The 17,259-nt window shown below is 52.0% G+C and overlaps 2 protein-coding genes across 8 annotated transcripts in view; both read left to right on the top strand.

Moving 5' to 3' along the window:
* The first annotated feature begins 2,231 nt into the window (after positions 1-2,231).
* RAD51D (RAD51 paralog D) lies at positions 2,232-9,088 on the top strand. Of its 2 annotated transcripts, none has more exons than XM_037374992.1 (10): positions 2,232-2,436; positions 3,641-3,702; positions 3,860-3,978; positions 4,733-4,814; positions 4,934-5,068; positions 5,491-5,586; positions 5,773-5,863; positions 6,710-6,780; positions 7,699-7,866; positions 8,550-9,088. In XM_037374992.1, the coding sequence occupies exons 1-10, from the start codon at positions 2,355-2,357 to the stop codon at positions 8,631-8,633; spliced, it is 990 nt and encodes a 329-aa protein (XP_037230889.1). In that variant the 5' UTR covers positions 2,232-2,354; the 3' UTR covers positions 8,634-9,088. The 2 variants fall into 2 exon arrangements, with proteins under 2 accessions (XP_037230889.1, XP_037230888.1); XM_037374991.1 differs by lacking the exon at positions 2,232-2,436 and adding an exon at positions 2,644-3,551.
* Positions 9,089-11,824: 2,736 nt separating this feature from the next.
* Positions 11,825-17,259, top strand: part of RFFL (ring finger and FYVE like domain containing E3 ubiquitin protein ligase) — a 31,916-nt gene continuing 26,481 nt past the window's right edge. For 3 of the 6 annotated variants that reach the window (XR_005102203.1, XM_037374987.1, XM_037374984.1), the window contains exon 1: positions 12,811-13,329. Coding sequence is in view for 4 of the 6 variants with exons in the window: in XM_037374987.1 (XP_037230884.1) it covers positions 13,278-13,329 (52 nt within the window). In the remaining 2 variants the exon portion in view is untranslated. Of the gene's footprint in view, positions 11,955-12,810; positions 13,330-17,259 lie in introns of those variants that run through there. The other 3 variants (XM_037374985.1, XM_037374990.1, XM_037374988.1) reach the window with 3 other exon arrangements.

Here is a 17,259-nt window from a genome sequence, read left to right as displayed (position 1 = left end):
AAGTCCCAGGGAGGACAGCCCCCGGGTTGCTGCAGCAAGACCTTTGCAGGGCCACAGCTCTCCCCGGCTGCAGGGGGGGCAGAGAACCCCCCCCCGCATCTTCATTTCCCACCACGCCACCCCAACAGCAAGCACTAGCAGATGAGTTTCACTAAACCCAGTCCTGGGATTCCACCTTACCTCGTGGCTGCAAGCCACCTCCTAACGCAGGGAACTGGCAAGGTCCATGGGGAAACTTCCTGCCAGAAAATCCCAGGATAGGCTCCAGCATCTCTAGAGCAATAGCAGGGTTGCAGAGATAGCTGTGCTCAGCACCCAGGGCTTGAGCTTTTCTCCAACAGAGCATTAGAGACCTTCTCCTTGGGGTAGAGACGCCTCCAAACCCCTAACACAACTTTAGGGCAGTTAGTGTTTGCATAAAGCTCAGTTTCAACTCTAGAATAACACCAGAAATTATAATTAGAGTTTATAATTAGAGTTTTTTTCCTCTATTCACATCATCAGCTGTTCTAGCAGGTACTCAGACCTCACCAGCTCTGCAGGGGACCACAGGCCTACCCAGCCACCCCAAACACAAGCTGTGCTTTTAAAAAAAGATAAACAAACCTGACTTAGAAATACAAAGAACTCTGCAAGAGAAGATGGGAATAGCCTCCCCTCTATCTACTACCATGCCAACCTAGCTCCATTTTTCAACTAGCTTGTTTGAATCTCCCCAGCAGCAACACCTCCAAACTCACTCAACTTGGGCTCTGGTTCTGTTATTTACAGAGCCTGGAGCCCTGGCATTGCTGGCACCTGTGCTAATTAATGGTCATTTAAAGACAGCTGGTGGGGGCTGCTATAGAGCTTTTATTCACCTTTGCTTTGTTGCAGCTCCTGAGCAGGCTCTGGCCCTTCTGGGTGCTACCCCAGGGTAGGGCTGTACTGCAAGCCCCCAGCTGACTGCATGCCCTTTTAGAAGCACCCTTGGGTGCTAGCAGCCAGAGAGGTTTTTTTGTTTGCTGAGGCTGTGGAGAGCACTACCAGGTGGAGACTGCTCGTGCTTCCCATCAGGCAGGACTGGGAGCTCCACTGGGGACCATGGCTGGGCCCAGTGTGGGGAGCAGGGCAGGGAATGGGGGCACAGCCCCTTGCTGGGCACAGGGTGGGGGAGAAATACTGAGGCCTGAGCAACAGGTCCTGATCCAAAGCTGCACTCTCGATGAACCTGCCAACAAAATGTTATATATACATATTTATGTTTGTGTATGCATCTAATCATTAGCAAAATATGTATGATCGTTATTGAAATATGTACCTTAGACAGAATGTAGTCGTTAGCCAAGGTATAGTGCATCCTTCCTGGCTTAGAGGCAGGTGGTCAAAGCTATGAAACCAGGTATGTGGCCTTGCTTGCAAACTGGTGTGAAAATCCAGCAGATAGGGAGGGCTTCCCTGATTTCCCCCCAAGCCCTGCCAGGCTGCGGTGGGATCTGAGTGAAACCAGATGTCCCCGCATTTGAAATCGGGTGGGCTTCTTTATTCAACAGTATCAAAGCTAGACTGTCTTTGGGGAGACCTCACCTAGGAGCGGACACGCTGCACGGGACCTCCTGACTGCTGGGAAAGGTCCTCCAAGCCCCCGATGCAGCCGGGGCTCCTAGCGCCTGCGGGGCTGGATGGTGGTGAGGTAATATGGGAAAGTGATGAGATATTAAGGCAGGCGGCGAGGATGTATTAAGGGGAGGCGATGACTTATTAAGGCAGGTGGCGATGACTTATTAAGGGGAGGTGATGACTTAAGGCAGGCGGTGATGTACCTTTCTTAACTACTATGGTCTGCCACGAGTAGCAGCAATTAGGTGCATCGCCCATCTCGTCCTGTTCTTGCTGTGTTGTGTCACTTACGATTTATTTCACTTGCTGTTCCATTGCTTTACATGCACGTAAAGATCAATTCGCTGCTGTCTCGAAGGCCCGTACCCCCCGTGCTGCCCCGGCCGGGGCGGGGGGGGGGGGCGCAGCCCCGCGCCCCGCCCGGCCCTTCCGCCGCGCGCAGGAAGCGGGAAGGGGAGCGGGCCGGGGGGGGGGGGCGGGATAGGGGGATAGGGGGAGGGACTTTTGGGGCGCAAGGGACGGCGTGGGGAGCCCACGGAGGGGGCTTGGGCACGTCTGCTGGGCCGCCCCGGGGGCTCCCTGGCGAGGGGCAGCGCTCGCCGTCGGCGCCCATCTCAGCCCCAGCCCGGGTGGCATCTCCTCAGCGTGTGCCCCCCCGGGGGGGCGGGGGCGGCCCTGGCGGGACAGCGGCACTGAGGGGGCATCCCATCTCCTCCGCAGGTCCCCGCTCTCATCCCGGTCGAGGGGCGCAGGACATGGTGGTCCTACGGGCTGGGCTCTGCCCCGGTCTCACCGAGGAGATGATCGGGCTCCTCCGGGCCAGCGGCATTCGGACGGGTAACGGGGCGGGGGGGGCGCGGGGGGCAGCCCCTGCGCCAAGGGGTGGCATCGTGCCCTGGTCCCCTGCAGGGCCGGCTGCCACGGCGTGGGTGGGCTGTGGGGCATCCCCTGGAGAGCATCCCCTGCCTCTTGGCTTTGCCTTGCGGCCCTGGAGCTGCCGGGGGGCGAGGGGGGTCTTAGAGCCCCGGGGGGGCGCAGGGCGGGGGGCGCAGGCTGGCTCCATGCATGCGCTGGGCACTGTCAGCCTAGGCGGTTGCAGCTCCAGCCTCTTTGCCCGCATCATCCCACCCCCTGGCAGGGGGGTGGCACGATACCCCTCCCGTGGGCTCCCCGCTGGGTGTCCCCTGGGTACCCCTGGGTGGATACTGGGTACCCCTGGGTGGTCAGGGCTTCTCTGTAGGAGCAGGAGAGTGTCAGGATGCGGTAGGGGTCTCTACAGAGACTCTCTGAAGGCCAAGCAATTACAGCTTTTAAAAAGGTATTTGGGGAGGGTTTGTGCATTTTTTCCCTCTGAAAAATGCCCAGCCGCCCGGCACACTGCACCCTGGGCACCTCCTGCTCTTAGAGGGGAAGGCAAACACTTCAGGTGGATTCTTTACTTGCTCTGGGAAACTGGATTAGAGCTGAGAAAAACCCCATTTTATTCTTGTTAAATGGATCCTGTGGATGCTGGAGCCACGGATGTTGTAATCCTTGTTTTTCCCTATAGGAATTGCTTTTTAGCCTCTTCCCCCCCCAGCCAATAACATACACATCTATCTGAAGAAATTAATCCTGAGAGTGGTTCCTGGGAGCAGAGATGGGGCCACTAGTTCTTCTCATTCCTGTGGCTTTAGCGCTCCCTGGCATGGCCAGGGCTGGCACCTGGGGTCAGTCAGGAGGGGACTCTCTTGGCTCACCCCAGCTATCAAACAGCACTGGGCAGCTCTTGAGCAAAACAGAGAATTTTTACCAGCTTCTCTCCCTGATCTGTTTTGCAAGAAATTATTTGTTTCGCAACGGGCAGCAGGGCCATCTCAGAGGAAAAACTCCAGTGCTCCATTCGGTCAGGCATCCTGCTTGCCCACTTGAAGTGTCGGCAGAGGACACAGACGTTTTGCCTGTTGGTGCAGGCAGGTTTTGTCTAAGCTGGTCATCTCTTTGGTGCTCGGGGTCTGTCCAGCTTTGGCTTCGAACTTCTTGTCCCTCGTGTTATTTGCAGTGGTAGACTTTGTGTCATCAGACCTCGAGGACGTTGCCCAGAAGTGTTCCCTGTCTTACAAGGTAAAGGGCAGCTCCTGAGTCCTGCTATGTTACCTGGGGAGCTCAGAGCTGTTTGGCTCACAGCTCAGTTGGGTGTGCCTGGGGGGACCTTCTGCAGCAGACGTTGATGGCTCTGGACTTTCTCAGTCCTGTTTCCAGACATTTCTCTGCCCACCAGGTGCTGGTTGCAGTGAGACGTGTGCTTCTGGCCCAGTTCTCTGCCTTCCCCGCCAATGGAGCAGACCTCTACGAGGAGCTCAAGAGCTCCACGGCCATCCTGCCGACTGGGAGCCCAAGGTGGGTGCACCATCTGGCGAGCCAGCAGGTCTGCCCGGGGCTGGGCTTACTGCGAAAGGCCATGGTTGCCCAGCGCAGGCTTTGAATTTCAATGTGCTGGTGCCCTGAGCAGGCTCAGTGGTGTCCAAACCATCCCCAGCAGCTGTTTTAAAAACTTCCAGCCTGGCTCTGCCTTTTTGTGGGCAAGAGGTGATTATTCTTCATGTCCTGTGGCTGCAGAGCCAGCTGGTCTGTGTCCCTTGAGGGAATGACACTGACGTTGCCGCTGTCCTTGCGAGAGCCTGCACACCCTTTGGGAAGTGGTGGTGTGTCTCGCTTCTAGACTAGACAACGTGCTGCCTTCAACCTTTCCCTGGAGGGCTGCAGAGATGAGGGTTGTGATCTGGGAGGACTATTGAGTGATGATGGTGCAAACTGTCTAGATCAGGCATAGAAATGAGTTAGTCCATTGCTTGTCCTTGTTTCTTCTTTTCTGCTGTCTGCTCGCTGGGCTGTTACAGTGACTACGCAGAGAAACCCTGGGTATTCAGGCCTTGCTCCCAGGACCACAGCTCTTCTGCAGCTCAGGACCATCCTCTTGTAGCCCCCGCGATGCAGAGAGGGAAGATGGGAAGGAAGGAGCAGAGCCTGAGGCACTTGTCTGCATTTGGGAAGGGGACTGTAGGGATAAATACCTGGGAACAGACGCTTCCTGATGCCCCTGTCATTCTGGCTGAAGGGGTGTTGATAATCCCACCATGTGTTTAACCTGTAGCCTGGACCAGCTGCTGGACTCTGGGCTGTACACGGGGGAAGTGACGGAGCTCATGGGAGCACCTGGCAGTGGGAAGACGCAGGTGAGTGAGACAGAGGAGAGGGGAGGGGACAGGACAGGTAGGATGGAGATGATGCCTTCAGGCACATGAAGCAGAGGGACCTGGGAGGGCTGGCTGACACCAGTTCCCTGCCTCTCCAGGTGTGCCTGGGCATTGCGGTCAGCGTATCTCTTGGCCTCAAGCAACACGTCCTGTTTCTCGACTCCACGGGGGGATTCACCGCCTCCCGTGTCTACCAGATGCTTCGAGCCCAGACAGAGGATGAGGAAGAGCAGGCAAGTTCCCCTGAAGCTGGTCCCTGCACTTTCACTAACGCTGCCTTGGTTCTTGCCTGCAGGCAGCCCCCAGAGATGGGTTGTCTGTCCAGCTCTGCCTTGGTCCCTGTGGGCTTTTTGGGGTCCAGCCTTTTCCTCCCATGGGCCGGTGGGTGCTGTGCTCAGGGACAGACACTGCACTTTGGGGTTTTTTCTTGGGAAGAAGAGGAGGGCTTGTTGTAGTTGATCACTTCCACTCCCTGAGCTCAATCCATGTTGATTTTTCTGTCAGTGCAATGGGGACAACAGTGTTTGTGGGGTAGAGGCAGATGTGGAAGAGATAAGGGACCATGGCATGGTATAAATGCAAAGAGCTGGGGCAGGGGGAATATAACAAGTCCTGGAGGGGTCGAGGCTGTTGGTGATGCCACTTTGTGCTGCAGCTGGAGGCTCTGCAGCGCATCCAGGTAGTCCGTGTGTTTGACATCTATGAAGTGCTGAGTGCCTTGCAGGAGCTGCGGGATCACCTCTCCCAGCAGGTAGGAGTGAGGGTCTGGGCTTTTCTCCCTTCCCCAGAGCTGCAGGGAGGGCAGAAGGGCTTGTGTGCCTGACGAGTGACGCTGTATCACCCTGTCCTGAGGATATTTGCGCCTCTGTGCAGCTCACGACCTCCAGAACTGCTGGATTCGTTACTCCACATTGCACAGGGTGCCTCCTTCTTTCAGGTCATGAGCTCCATGGGACCTGTCAAGGTCGTGGTGATCGACTCTGTCTCATCTGTGATTTACCCACTGCTGGGCGGCAAGCAGTCAGAGGGTGAGCTACTTCGTTAGGATGTGCAATGAGGTTGCAGACCTCTCTGCTCATCCTGAAGAGCGTTTTCCTCCCACGTGTGCTGTGCCTGGAGCTGGGGCAGGACAGATGTGGGTGCGACTGCTCCCAGCTTTTCCTTCACGGCTGAATAAAAGGGGAATCTGCTGGCAGTGCTATTAGCAAAAATTCAACCTGGCTGGGGCTGTGCCAGCTCATGCCAGTGGTCTGAAACCTGGCCAGGGGACAGAGGAGGCACTGGCCTGTTTGCCCACAGATGAAAACCTCTGCTCACAGTGTCACAGATACATTGTGGTCGCTGGCACAGTTTGCAAAGCTCCCCTGAGGCTCATGCTGCCAGAAGGGACCATAAACCAGGAGTGAGGGGCTTTCGGCTGGCTGAGATGTCAAGGAGGCGCCTCAGACACCTTCCAGAGGGTCTTGCATGCATGGGTAGCAGCCAGTGCTATCACGGGTCCCCTCGCAGTCATGGGCTGTAGGAAATGAAGCTGTGAGCTGGAGGGATGGGTTCTGTACCTGTTAAATCAACCTGACTAGCTTTGTCTGAAGCTACCGGTGCTTTTGTAGGGTTTTTTTGCCTTTTAAGATGGGAAAGGAGGGGATGGGGCAACTTGGGGATTGGTCTGTCCATGCCACATCCATTTGGCTGGATGGAGCGTGCTGGTACAATGGGTACATTTGCGTGCTGGGAATGGAAATGTGTTGAAAGGTGTTCAAGAACACCAGCACTGGGACTAAATCCAGTGCTTGTGCAAACCTAGATGTCACCTGCCTCCAGGATGTACTTTGGGAGTTGATGCCGAAGCATCCGAATGCTTTGTCCTTCTCCAGGTTTGGCCATCATGATGCAGCTGGCTAGGGAGCTGAAGACTCTGGCCAGGGAGTTCAGCCTTGCTGTTGTGGTGAGTGCTGCTGTGCCTTGTCCTTCGTGTCCTGGCATGTGCCATGGCCCTGGCAAGGCTTTGGGAGCCCCTGGGAGGGGGGACCCCACTCCCAGCTAAGCATGAGTAAGGGGCCTGTATTCCATGGTGCTTTGGTCCCCGACTCTGCTTCTCTGCAGCCCACAGATGTCTTGCTCCAGCAAGTGTGGAGCAAGAACAGGGCTGATTTGCTGCCTGCTTTTATTGCTGTCCTCTACCAACAAGGCATCCACTTGATTGAGCAAGGTAGAGTTAAGTACAGACAGATTGAAAGGTTGTTTGTATTTATTTTTGATATAACACCATTCATTTAAGGGGCAGGCCAGCTTACTAAGTAACCTCTTGCTCAGTTACCTTGGAGGAACTGCAGGGGATTGCATCATCCCAAATGAGCTGGGGACTGGAAGGGGCCCTGCTCTAGCCTTCCCCAGCTCTTGGCCAAGCAATTACATTTGCTTCAATGCACCCAGACAGGTTCCTGGGACCACAATTAATGTGTTTGAACTGGGAAGGCCACGAGAGAAAATGGTGGTCTGCTGAACCTGGCACGGGGAGGCATCGAGGCAGTCCTGCCCTTTGATTAGTGATAAAGTGACAGGCACAGGGAGCCTGGGAGGACACTTGGAGCCTCCAAGTTGAACTTTGCAGGTGGCTTCAGTACCAGGAGTTACTGCAGCCTGCAGATAGGAGCGAGCTCCTACCTGAGTATGTGCCTGGGACAGTTGCGTGGGCTATGTTTGGAAGGGATGGCATAGGTGTGTCCTCCAAAAGGAGGGCTCAGGATGGAGACAAAATTTCATAAAGTAGCTACGGGCCATTATCTCCTGGTGATCTCCGGTATTTCATTGCACGGAGTGGCACTGCTGTTCCCAGGTGCTGATAAGCCTGTTTGTGCTGCAGGTGACTAACCAGGTGACAAGGGACAGCAGCACCAGTCAACTGAAGCCAGCCCTTGGCCGATCCTGGAGTTTTGTGCCCAGCACCCGGGTGCTGCTGGAGAACAAAGAAGCCACCCAGGAGAAAGCCACCACGCAGCGCTTGGCTTCCTTGGCAAAGTCACCCCGGCAGGTGAGGCTGCCTGGAGAGACCCTGGTAATGGAGGAACATGTCTGTGACCTGGAGCGGGCTTTGGAGCAGAGGGAGGCTTCTGCTGGGGGTGGGGCAGGATCAGACCTTGCTGAGTGACCCTTGGCAATGGGAGAGGAGCCAATGCAGCCTGGTTGTGTGCTGTGGAAGGGAGGAACATCTGTTCCCAACAGCCTGAGCTTGTATTTATGGGCATGTTAAATGAGCGGCACCACTTCCAATCCAGGTCATGGTGTTCCTCGTGCTTGTCTCGCTCTCCTGATGGCGTGTGGGCAGTGAGAGTCCTGTGGAAATGGCTTTGACACCTGCAGAGGTGACTTTGGCTTCAATCCTGCCTATGTTGCCTGAGCCTCCTGGCTCTGAGCCTGCTCTGCTGCCTGATCCAATAGGTTTGGAAGTGGTGGTGTGCTGGGCAGCGAAATGTATGCTGGATGTGCTAAATAATAGTGTGTCTGGGGAAATCTCGGAGCAAAATGTTCTTTCTTTACTAAATTGCATTCTCAATTTGTATCTCTGTGTTCAGCAGACCTAGTTAAAATGAGGGCACCAGCAGAAAGAAATCCTCAAGGGGATGTAATTGGGGAATTTTGGCTCTGGGGCAGGTGATGGAGTGATGCAGAGTCCCTGCAGTGTGAGGTTTAGCTCCTCTCTGTTTCTCCTTGCAGCCGATGGGGATACAGGTGGAGCTGGATATTGGAAATAGTGATGTGCAGGAGCTGAGCCCTGTGACACCCACACAGGGGCTCTGATGTGGGTGGAAAAGCAAATACCAAGGTCCAAGACAGCTGCAAAAAAAGCTGGCAATCACACTGTGCAGTTTTACAGACTGACTGAGCGTCCTGCAGCCCCAGGAAGGACCAACATGAAGAAGCTTTTGTTGTTCTGCACTAGGGAGAAAATGAGCATGGGGTTCCCTGGAGATCTTGCCTCAGCAGATGCTGCCTACAGTGGCTGGGCTGTGTGGGCAGCATGATAACCAGGTTCTGTCCTCTGCTGCAGGCTTGTCTACAACAGCAGAGCCTGCCCTGTCCTAAGGTGTTGGCTTGGGACCAGCTGGCGTGCCCCTGCACAAACCTATGACTCATTGTGGTGTTTTTGTTCCCCCCCATAACGCGCTGCCCTCTGGTCCTAGAGCTCTGCTCGTCCTTGGGCAGCCCACAGTAGTCTTGGTTCAGAAATAAAATAAAAAAAAAAACATGATGTACACTGCTGTAGTTGTTGAGAGCTGGAATTCAATTCATGGTGACTGCTGTTGATTCAAATTTTGAGGTTTAGTCCCTAGCAGGACTGGGGTGGGACAGGCTGTTGATGAGCTGGGACATAATCAGATGCTTGACCTGACCTTGTCCCCAGGGTAACACCAGGCTCTGCAGGGAGCTGCTGGTATTTCTGGGGCACTGCTGTGCTGTGTAAAGAATTGCTGTTAACTGATGAAGGTTATGATCTGGATCAGCTGGGGTGGGTGAGCCTGACTGACATCAGCTGGCCCTGTCTGATGCTCAAGGACCTGCTTAATTGCATGTGGTGAAGTTTAAAATAATCTCCTCTTGCTCCAGTGCTTTCCAACTGCTCTTGCCTGCTCTGGGCAACCTCCTGGGTGCTTGTGCAGTGCCAGGGAGGAGGTGGGAGGCTGGGGTGGAGTGTGGCCTCTCCTCTTGATCCCAGGTGTCGTAGACACCCTCATCCTCTGCTTAATAAGAACCCTCCCTGGCGGGTGAGCTGAGCTATGGCTTGCACTTCCAAGGCTGTGGATGCAGATTGTGGGGCCTGGGACTCATCAGGGTGTGCTTGTTAGACTAGTAATACATCAGTACAGCTCCTGGAGCCTTCTAAGGCTGTGCTGGGCCAAGAGGAGTCTGATGCAGTCAGAATTTGAGTGCTAATTTCTCTAGAGTAGTCATAACACTGTACAGCCCTCTATTCCTGAGCAAATAGCTGCTGTAGGGAAGCGAAGCAGCTGTAGGAAGCAGTGAAAAGGGGTATGTGAAGGCATGTTTTGGTTTCCCAGGAGGCAGTGGCCAGGTCTCAACACAGATTTTAATTTTGCACATCTGTCAGAGCCGTGCTTCCTGGGAAAGAGAGCTCTTGATGCTCCCAGGGCTGTGATTTACAGGGGGGGGTCCCACCTCCTCCATCGTGGCCACCCAGCCACCGCAGCCCTGTGTGCGTGGCTGTGGGAAAGGCTGTGCTCCCAGCAGGTCCTGCCCGAGGCAGGGGAACGTGCCAAAGCAATGTGAGTTGTACCATGAAACAGTTTTCAGTATAAATAAATGTATTTTAAAGTTGTGTATTTGTTTGTATTTCTGGGTTTTCCAAGCTTGGGAGGGGAGGATTGGCCCCAGGGATTGCAGCCTGGCTGGCTGGGGCGAGGAGTAGGATGGTTTTCCTGTCTGCTGGAGACCTGTGCTGGTGGGGCTGATCCTTACAGCAGGAAATGTAGTTTGTTACGGCTCTTGAAGCTGTGAACCAAGAGCTGCTACACACAAATTCCAACCAAAACCGCAGGCTACTATTTTATCTCTTTCCCTGAGGTTCTGTAGGGGAAGCAAAGCTCTCAAGGGGGAGTGTGGAGCAGGGGAAGAGCCACCCAGAGACCTCTTTGGTTGTATTTGAACCAAGGGGGCTTTCTTGCTGTCTCCTTCCCTTAAACTAGCAGGAAGAGAAGGGGAACTGCCCGCTTCGAGCCCTGCACCAGCCTCAGTGTGCCACCAGCCACGTGCCCAGCATGCATCTTTGCTGTGGTACCTGGGAAATGACAAAAGAAACTGCTCTTGCGCTTAGTCACCTGCTTGCAGTCACGGGACAGTGATTCAACCGGGACAGTGCCAGTCAGATGGGAAGAGACTAGGGAAAGGTGATGGACGTGTGGGCTGTGCTCCTCCAAGGCCAGCTATCCCAGGCTTTCGGGCATAGCTGTGCTTGGGGGGATTTTCTCTCCGTGGCAATCAGCTAATTGCAGCTGCAGGAGGTTTTGTGCCCTCTTGGGAAACAGCTGGATAGGTCGGGGAAGACGCGTGATACGGGGCACGGCTGAGCTGCTGGTGGCAGCTCCTGGGGTGGCTGCTGAGGTAGGTGGCAAGTTGCGGGGGGTGAGGGGGTGGGTGACAGCGATGTCCTGAATTTCTGGCTGCATCGCTGCAAGGAAGGTGTTGCTGTGGGTGCTGGTTATTGCTCACTGCGGGGACAGCAGAAAGGTTCAGGCTATGGGAATCTGTTACCTGATCTGGAAAAACTTGACTTTTTACTCAAGCTGATTTGAATTTGCATAGTAAAATTAAGCTGAAAGGAGTTCCTGACCTAAAAATCCTAACTCAGCCTTTCTCCTCTGTGCTCAGACGGGCACTTCTGCAGCCCTGGAAGAAGGGTGCTGTGCCAGCATGCAGGGGACATCCCCTCTCCCTGCTCTTCCCTGGTGCCTAAATCAGCTGGAAAACAGCTGGAAAGGCCTGGAGCAGGTGGTACAACCTGTCCCAAGGCAGACAGGGCACCCCTCGCCCCAAGCAGTGGCGATACCTTTTGGCACTGAGGGCTCATTTGAGCTGGATATGCATAAAATACATATATAAGTGTGTGTTTATCCGTATTGTGTGCATATATGTGTGTGTGTATCTATATATGGGGGGTGTACATGTCTGCATATATATGGCTGTGTGTATAGATCTGTTTATGGGTGTACCGTATGTATATGTATGCATCTCACGCGATGCAGCTACGACCTGTGCACCCAGCAGAAACTCCTCTGAAACCCATGGGACACCCCCGCAAGCTCCGCTCCGCGCTGCCCGGGCCGGGTCTCGAACCGTTGGCCCTCGGAGCCGCCGCGCCCCGCGGGCGGCGCTGCCCTCTCGGCCTGCTGAGGGCGCTAGTGAAGCCGCCGCGCCGCCAGGGGCGCGCCGCCCGCTGCGCCGCAGCTCGCTGCTCTCCGGGCGCCGCTCTGGCCGGCCGCTCGGTGGCTGGGCGCCGCGGTGGGCAGTTGCCATAGCGCCGCTGTCGCGCCGAGCGGAGGGTCGGGGTTCGCCCGCGGCCCGGCCCCGCCGCCCCCTCCGGGACGGGGCTGCCGAAGGAGGCAGGTGAGGTGGCTGGGGTGCTGCCAGTGGTTGGGGGGGCTGCCAGGGCCGGCGGGGGTGGGGCCGTGGCTGCTAAGTGGGGGGAGGTGTATGGGTGTGAGGCCTTGGGGGGGCTGCTGGGGTTTGGGGGCGCGGGGCCGTGAGGAGGGAGCCGGGGTTTGGGAGTGAGGGGCCGTGAGGGGGGAGCCGGGGTTTGGGGGCACAGGGCCGTGAGGGGGGAGCCGGCGTTTGGGGGTGAGGGGCTGTGAGGGGGGAGCCGGGGTTTGGGGGCACAGGGCCGTGAGGGGGGAGCCGGGGTTTGGGAGTGTGGGGCAGGGAGGGGGCTTCCCGAGCAGGGAGAGTGTGCAGGGGAGGGGGAGGCAGGTGAATGTGGGCGCCGTGGGGCAGTGGGGTCGCCATTGAGGGTTACCAAGGGGCTGTGGGGTGCGGGAACGATGGTGGGTTGAGGGTGATGTCAAGTGTGGGGACGTGGGGCAGGAGGGGGCTGCCACAGCCTGGGGGGCACCGGGCAGGGGGAAAATAGGGCTGTTGGGACCAGGGCATGCAGGGGGACTGGGAGAGGCTGGAAGGGGGATGCAAGCCACTGGATTTTAGTTTTGGAGAGATGAGGTAAAGGGGCTCCCTCCCGCGGAGTGCCTGCAGGGTTTCCCTAGTGAGGCCGGCTGGGACTGGGGTACAGCCTCCTTTCTCATTTAGAAAGTGGCATTTAGAAACACTTTCCTTTTCAGAGTTATGCTCCCAAAGGCACTTTGAGGTTTAGTAAGTTCTGCTCAAAATGCAGTGAGAACTGAGGAATTCTGGATAAGCGCCAGCTTTCAGTACAACTCCTTGCTTAAATTGTTGTCTCTTTGCATTTTAGCATGCCTAAGGTACTAATTGGTTTGGTACGGTGGCAGCGAACCTGGGGTGGGTGATGCTTCCTTGGTGGCAAGGACCCAAGTTATTTTCTTAACAAGGAACCCTGCCTTGCTTCTGCTCGAAATCGGGGGTGTGCAGCAGTGTGAAAGCTGTGCAGGTCCGTCCTTTGCCACAGAAGGCAAAAGGAGTTCAGAAAATAAAGTACTCAAGTGCTCTTCAGAACAGTTTGTTCCTGTGAGCTGGTCAAGGTGCTTCCTGTGGAGAAAGGGTTGATGTATCAGCAAATCAGTTTCTTGCCGGTATTCCAGTATGTGATTGCAGGTTAATAAATGTAAACTCACTCTGGTGAGAATGTGCACGCAGTCCACCCTGAGCCTTTACAGGTCAGGGACTTGGCAAAATAGCTAAGGATGAATGCGCTCAATGTTTTGACCCTGTGATAAGCAAGCTGTTGCACTTGATAGTTTCATGTGTTTTCAAACAGTGCAAGGGTGGACAGGCTTACTCAGATACTGTAGAGGTAAGTAAGTTTTATGATTCTTTGATTAAGATATGTTCAGAGTAATGTTTAATTTGCTGAGACATGAAAAGGTTTTGTTCATGTGTTTTGTTTGAGCTTGCTTCCTCCTCTCCCTCCTCTCTGAAGCAGAACTTGCCTTCCACGGGTAGGGCAGGAGGTCTTGGATGTTGTTTTTGGAGAACTGTTTCATGGCAGTGTTCTGCTCTTTCTAATCTGACTATGGAATTGGTAAAGAGCTTAGCAGATTTACAAAATGCATTTTTTTAGTACTCCATTTCATTAGGATGAGAAATGACAGGTGCATTGTAAGTTAGCATTACATTGTAGTAGGTTGTATTTCAAAACTTTGAAGCTCATATTTTAAGATAAATTATCATTAAGGCATACACATGATTGCATGAAACAAAAAGTGTGTTAACCCTTTGCCTTTTCCAGGGCCAAGAAGTGGAACAGAAAGCTGTGAGCATTAAATGTTCTTTCTTACTAATTCCAGATCCTTGAATTTACCTACTGCCACCCATCAAAGACTGTTATGTCCTTAACATGTTTTATGTTCACAGTGATGGGAAGGGGGATCTTGCATTCATTCTTTGTAAACATAATTGCTTTTGGTAGAACAACTGGGTCTCATGAAACAAACCAATTTATTTTGGCTTTTGTTGTGTTTTTAATTACGGGCAATTCTCTCTGCTGTGTGAAGCTGGGTGCAGAGTTACCTGGCTGCAGCACCCTGTTTGCATACCCACTCAGCTCGTAGCAATTGAATTGCTCAAGTTTTATGCTGAATTTGACTAGTTTTAAAGCCGTCATTTAAGTATGGTGTTTTAATTGTAGGGTAGAAAAGATAGGCTGACTTTCAGCGAGGCTTAATATTTCTCATTGTCAGGTACATGTGATTAGGCTCTTAGGAGTCAACTTGGAATGAGAGCTGAAAGCAATACTCTGCAATAAGAGTATACAAGGAGTAATATATATTAAATATATTTTGGGGTTGGTGGTCACTAGTTGAGTTTGACGGAAATGTATCTTCTTTTCTCCAGGCTTTCAGTTTTCTCTTTATTGTGGTTGACTTCTGTATGATTTTGTGTTGCTTTGTTTTTTGGGGGGTTTTTTTGGGTTTTTTTTGTTTGTTTGTTTGTTTGTTTTTTTAATTGTGTAATTTTCACTTGTTATGCAACTTTGTACCACGGTTTGTTGCTTATAACAACTTAGATTATAAACTCTTCAATCAGGCTAGAGTGTGATTTCTCTTGAATTGCCAGTGCTATATATAGAAGGGTTATTAAAACTTCTGCTTTAGACTTTGAACCACCTTTTGCATGGCGGAAGGGTGTAAGCAGATTTTCATGCAGTCATCTGCTGTGATGTTCTTACAGCTGTGTGCTTGCCTGTGACTCACCTGGACCTGCGTTGGAGGCAGGCTTTAGAGCTAGACAGGCTGTGTGTCTGACCCAGTACTGCAGCTTTGTGTCCTCATGTCTAGCCAGCTAAAATGCTGTCCTCATCTAGTGTGTGTTGGTTTCACTGTAATACATGTAGGAAAATTTGTGTTTAATTAGGTTTAGGCTACCTTCCCATCCCTTATAGAAAGAGTGCATTTCCATATATACATAGGATATCTCAGAGTGTCTCTTCTCCAAAGCCTGAGGGACAGAGAGGTTTCTTACCCAAAGGTAAGAAATTAGAAAGTACGCTGAACCAAGTACTTGGTGCTTAATAAAACTCTTTGCAGGCAGAAGGATAATGTGAGGTGCAGATAATTGTGCGCATGTGTCCCTTTTTTGGACACAACTGCGTGTGAACTGCTGCTGACCAGGGAAAGAGGATCTAATGGTATGTGATATTAAAAACCGAGGGAACTCAGTACTTTTCCTTAGTGTGAGCTCTGACTACAAGCACAGCATGGCTTTAAATTACCTGAATATTGCTAGCAGCCTGGTGTGGGCTAAATACTTGAGTATTGATCTAGCTTCTCAGAGAAGTGTTGTGGTCAATGGTACGGTAAGGTCTGTGCTGCTGCATTGACACTGCTATTTATCTGCCTGCGCTTTGTCATCTGTACTTAAATGTATTCATGTGGTGCAAACGTTTCTCCAGCCCTCTCCTGATTGCCTGCTTCCATCGTGAAACCCCAGCCCGCCTCCTGCTCCCCAAAGTAATTCCAGTCATTAGTCTTGATAGTGCCTATCTGCCTCTCCCCATATCAAGCTTGTCTTCCTCTGCTTCCCAGGGACTGTCATTACAAGAAGCCAGAAATTAGTACTTTGAACCTCTACCAGCTGGCATTTAGGGATCATGGAATGCTCTGCAGGGATGAATAAGTGTAATCTCTGTTTCACGGGTGGGGAGAATCGCATCACTGCTGAATTGATGTCAGAAACTGAACTCATCTGCATGCCAGGTCTTCTAGCCACCTCATGGTATGTCCCTCCAAAGCTGATTATTCAGTCTTCAAAGAACATTGCAAGGTTGAAAAATTACAGTTTTCTTTAGGGGAACAAGAGTATGACTGTCAGATCAAGAATTCAAATTTAGTATTAGTTGCTTTCTTCTTTCTCAGCCAGTTCCCTCAGAACTGAGAGATGGCTTATCCTAACCTCTGAAAACCCTCTTTGGCTTTTTTAATTTATGTTCCCATAAGGGACTTTCTTTAAAAAGAATTGTTGCTTTCTGAGACACTGTTTATTCTTCTCAGGGTCTGTAAAATCTACAATTTTTTCATGTTAATTGCTCTTGAGGTTCTCACTTTACTCAGAAATATTAATTAGGCTTCTTTCACTAATGCCCTCCGGCTTCTCTGCCACAGTCTTGGAATAGGAACTTCCACATTGTATTTAAGCGGAGAATAAAACATTGATTTAACATAAGCTCTTTTTATGCTGCCATCTTCTTATTTGTAGTCGGAAGATTGGGGGACATGCTGATAAGAATATACTTAAGCTACAAAGTATACTTTAGTATACTTTGAATGGTCTAGACTGATGTTAGGTGAGATTTTAAACAGGGAAATTTAAAATGCTGTTTTCTGGGAGTAGCTTGTTGCATAGGAACCTCTGCTGCAGACAGTTCCTTTGGGTGTTATATATTCTTTATATACACATGGATAACTTCAAATTGCAGTGTCACAAGTGGCATCATTGAATCAATGCCACTTAGCATGTGCATGAGCTTATATTGGTTTGGCTTGCTCGCCAAATGAGTCAGAAACCATAATATTGCAGCCTGTGGAAGTCCAGACTGAAACTGATGTGACACCGCTTTTTGTTGATGTTAAAACACCTTGCTTAGAAAGCAGTTGCCACTGGCATCAGGGAATGACTTCCATGTTTCATTCACCCAGCCGCTTGGAGTCATTGGAATCACACAGATTAATAATTTCTCCAGTGCTGTGTTTAAGGACATGCTCCGCAAGGTTGGTAAGTTTTCTTCCATGAGAATGTTGGTGCTTCTGAGGACTTTGCCTGAGCCACAGTTATTTGGAAAACTACTGAGTGGCGGCGTTCCCAGGAAGGGAGGGTTGGTTGGTGAACAGCAAGTTAGTGCTCTGCTCTAGTTTGGTGTTAAAATAATCACGACTGGGCTGGAACCGCAACTGGTACTGATGCTCTGTTGCAGTGAGGAATCCCTCTTCTGTAGGATTGCCTTTGAATTTGTTTTATACATATCTTAAAATGGAGCTTTTCTTCATCTCATGGAATAGATTTCTTTATAGATACTTGGATTTGATAATGTGGAGATCAAACAGGCCCATGGTTTCCTGAACAGGCTTTAAAAATTGCAAGTTCACCATTAAAAGAAGGGAAATGTTTCTCAGTTTCGATTTACAAAATAACTTTTCTTCCTGAATCCTTGAGCCTCTTCCTATATATGCCCTGTGTTCTGGGCTAGCAGCAGACGGATAAGATGTCAAGCTTGATAGATTGTTGGAGC

The sequence above is a fragment of the Falco rusticolus genome, chromosome 1 (assembly GCF_015220075.1).
Source record: "Falco rusticolus isolate bFalRus1 chromosome 1, bFalRus1.pri, whole genome shotgun sequence".
NCBI classification, from domain to species: domain Eukaryota; kingdom Metazoa; phylum Chordata; class Aves; order Falconiformes; family Falconidae; genus Falco; species Falco rusticolus.
The sequence above is the reverse complement of the archived record's forward strand: the minus strand, read 5'-3'. Positions and strand labels throughout refer to the sequence as shown.

What these genes read in the sequence shown, in the direction of transcription:
- RAD51D (XM_037374991.1), top strand. Translation starts at nt 3,239, where the DNA reads ATGGGGCCACTAGTTCTTCTCATTCCTGTGGCTTTAGCGCTCCCTGGC. An exon ending in CGTTTTGCCTGTTGGTGCAG is followed by an intron (nt 3,552 to 3,640) that starts GCAGGTTTTGTC and finishes TGTTATTTGCAG; the next exon opens with TGGTAGACTTTGTGTCATCA. An exon ending in TGGCAAAGTCACCCCGGCAG is followed by an intron (nt 7,867 to 8,549) that starts GTGAGGCTGCCT and finishes TTCTCCTTGCAG; the next exon opens with CCGATGGGGATACAGGTGGA.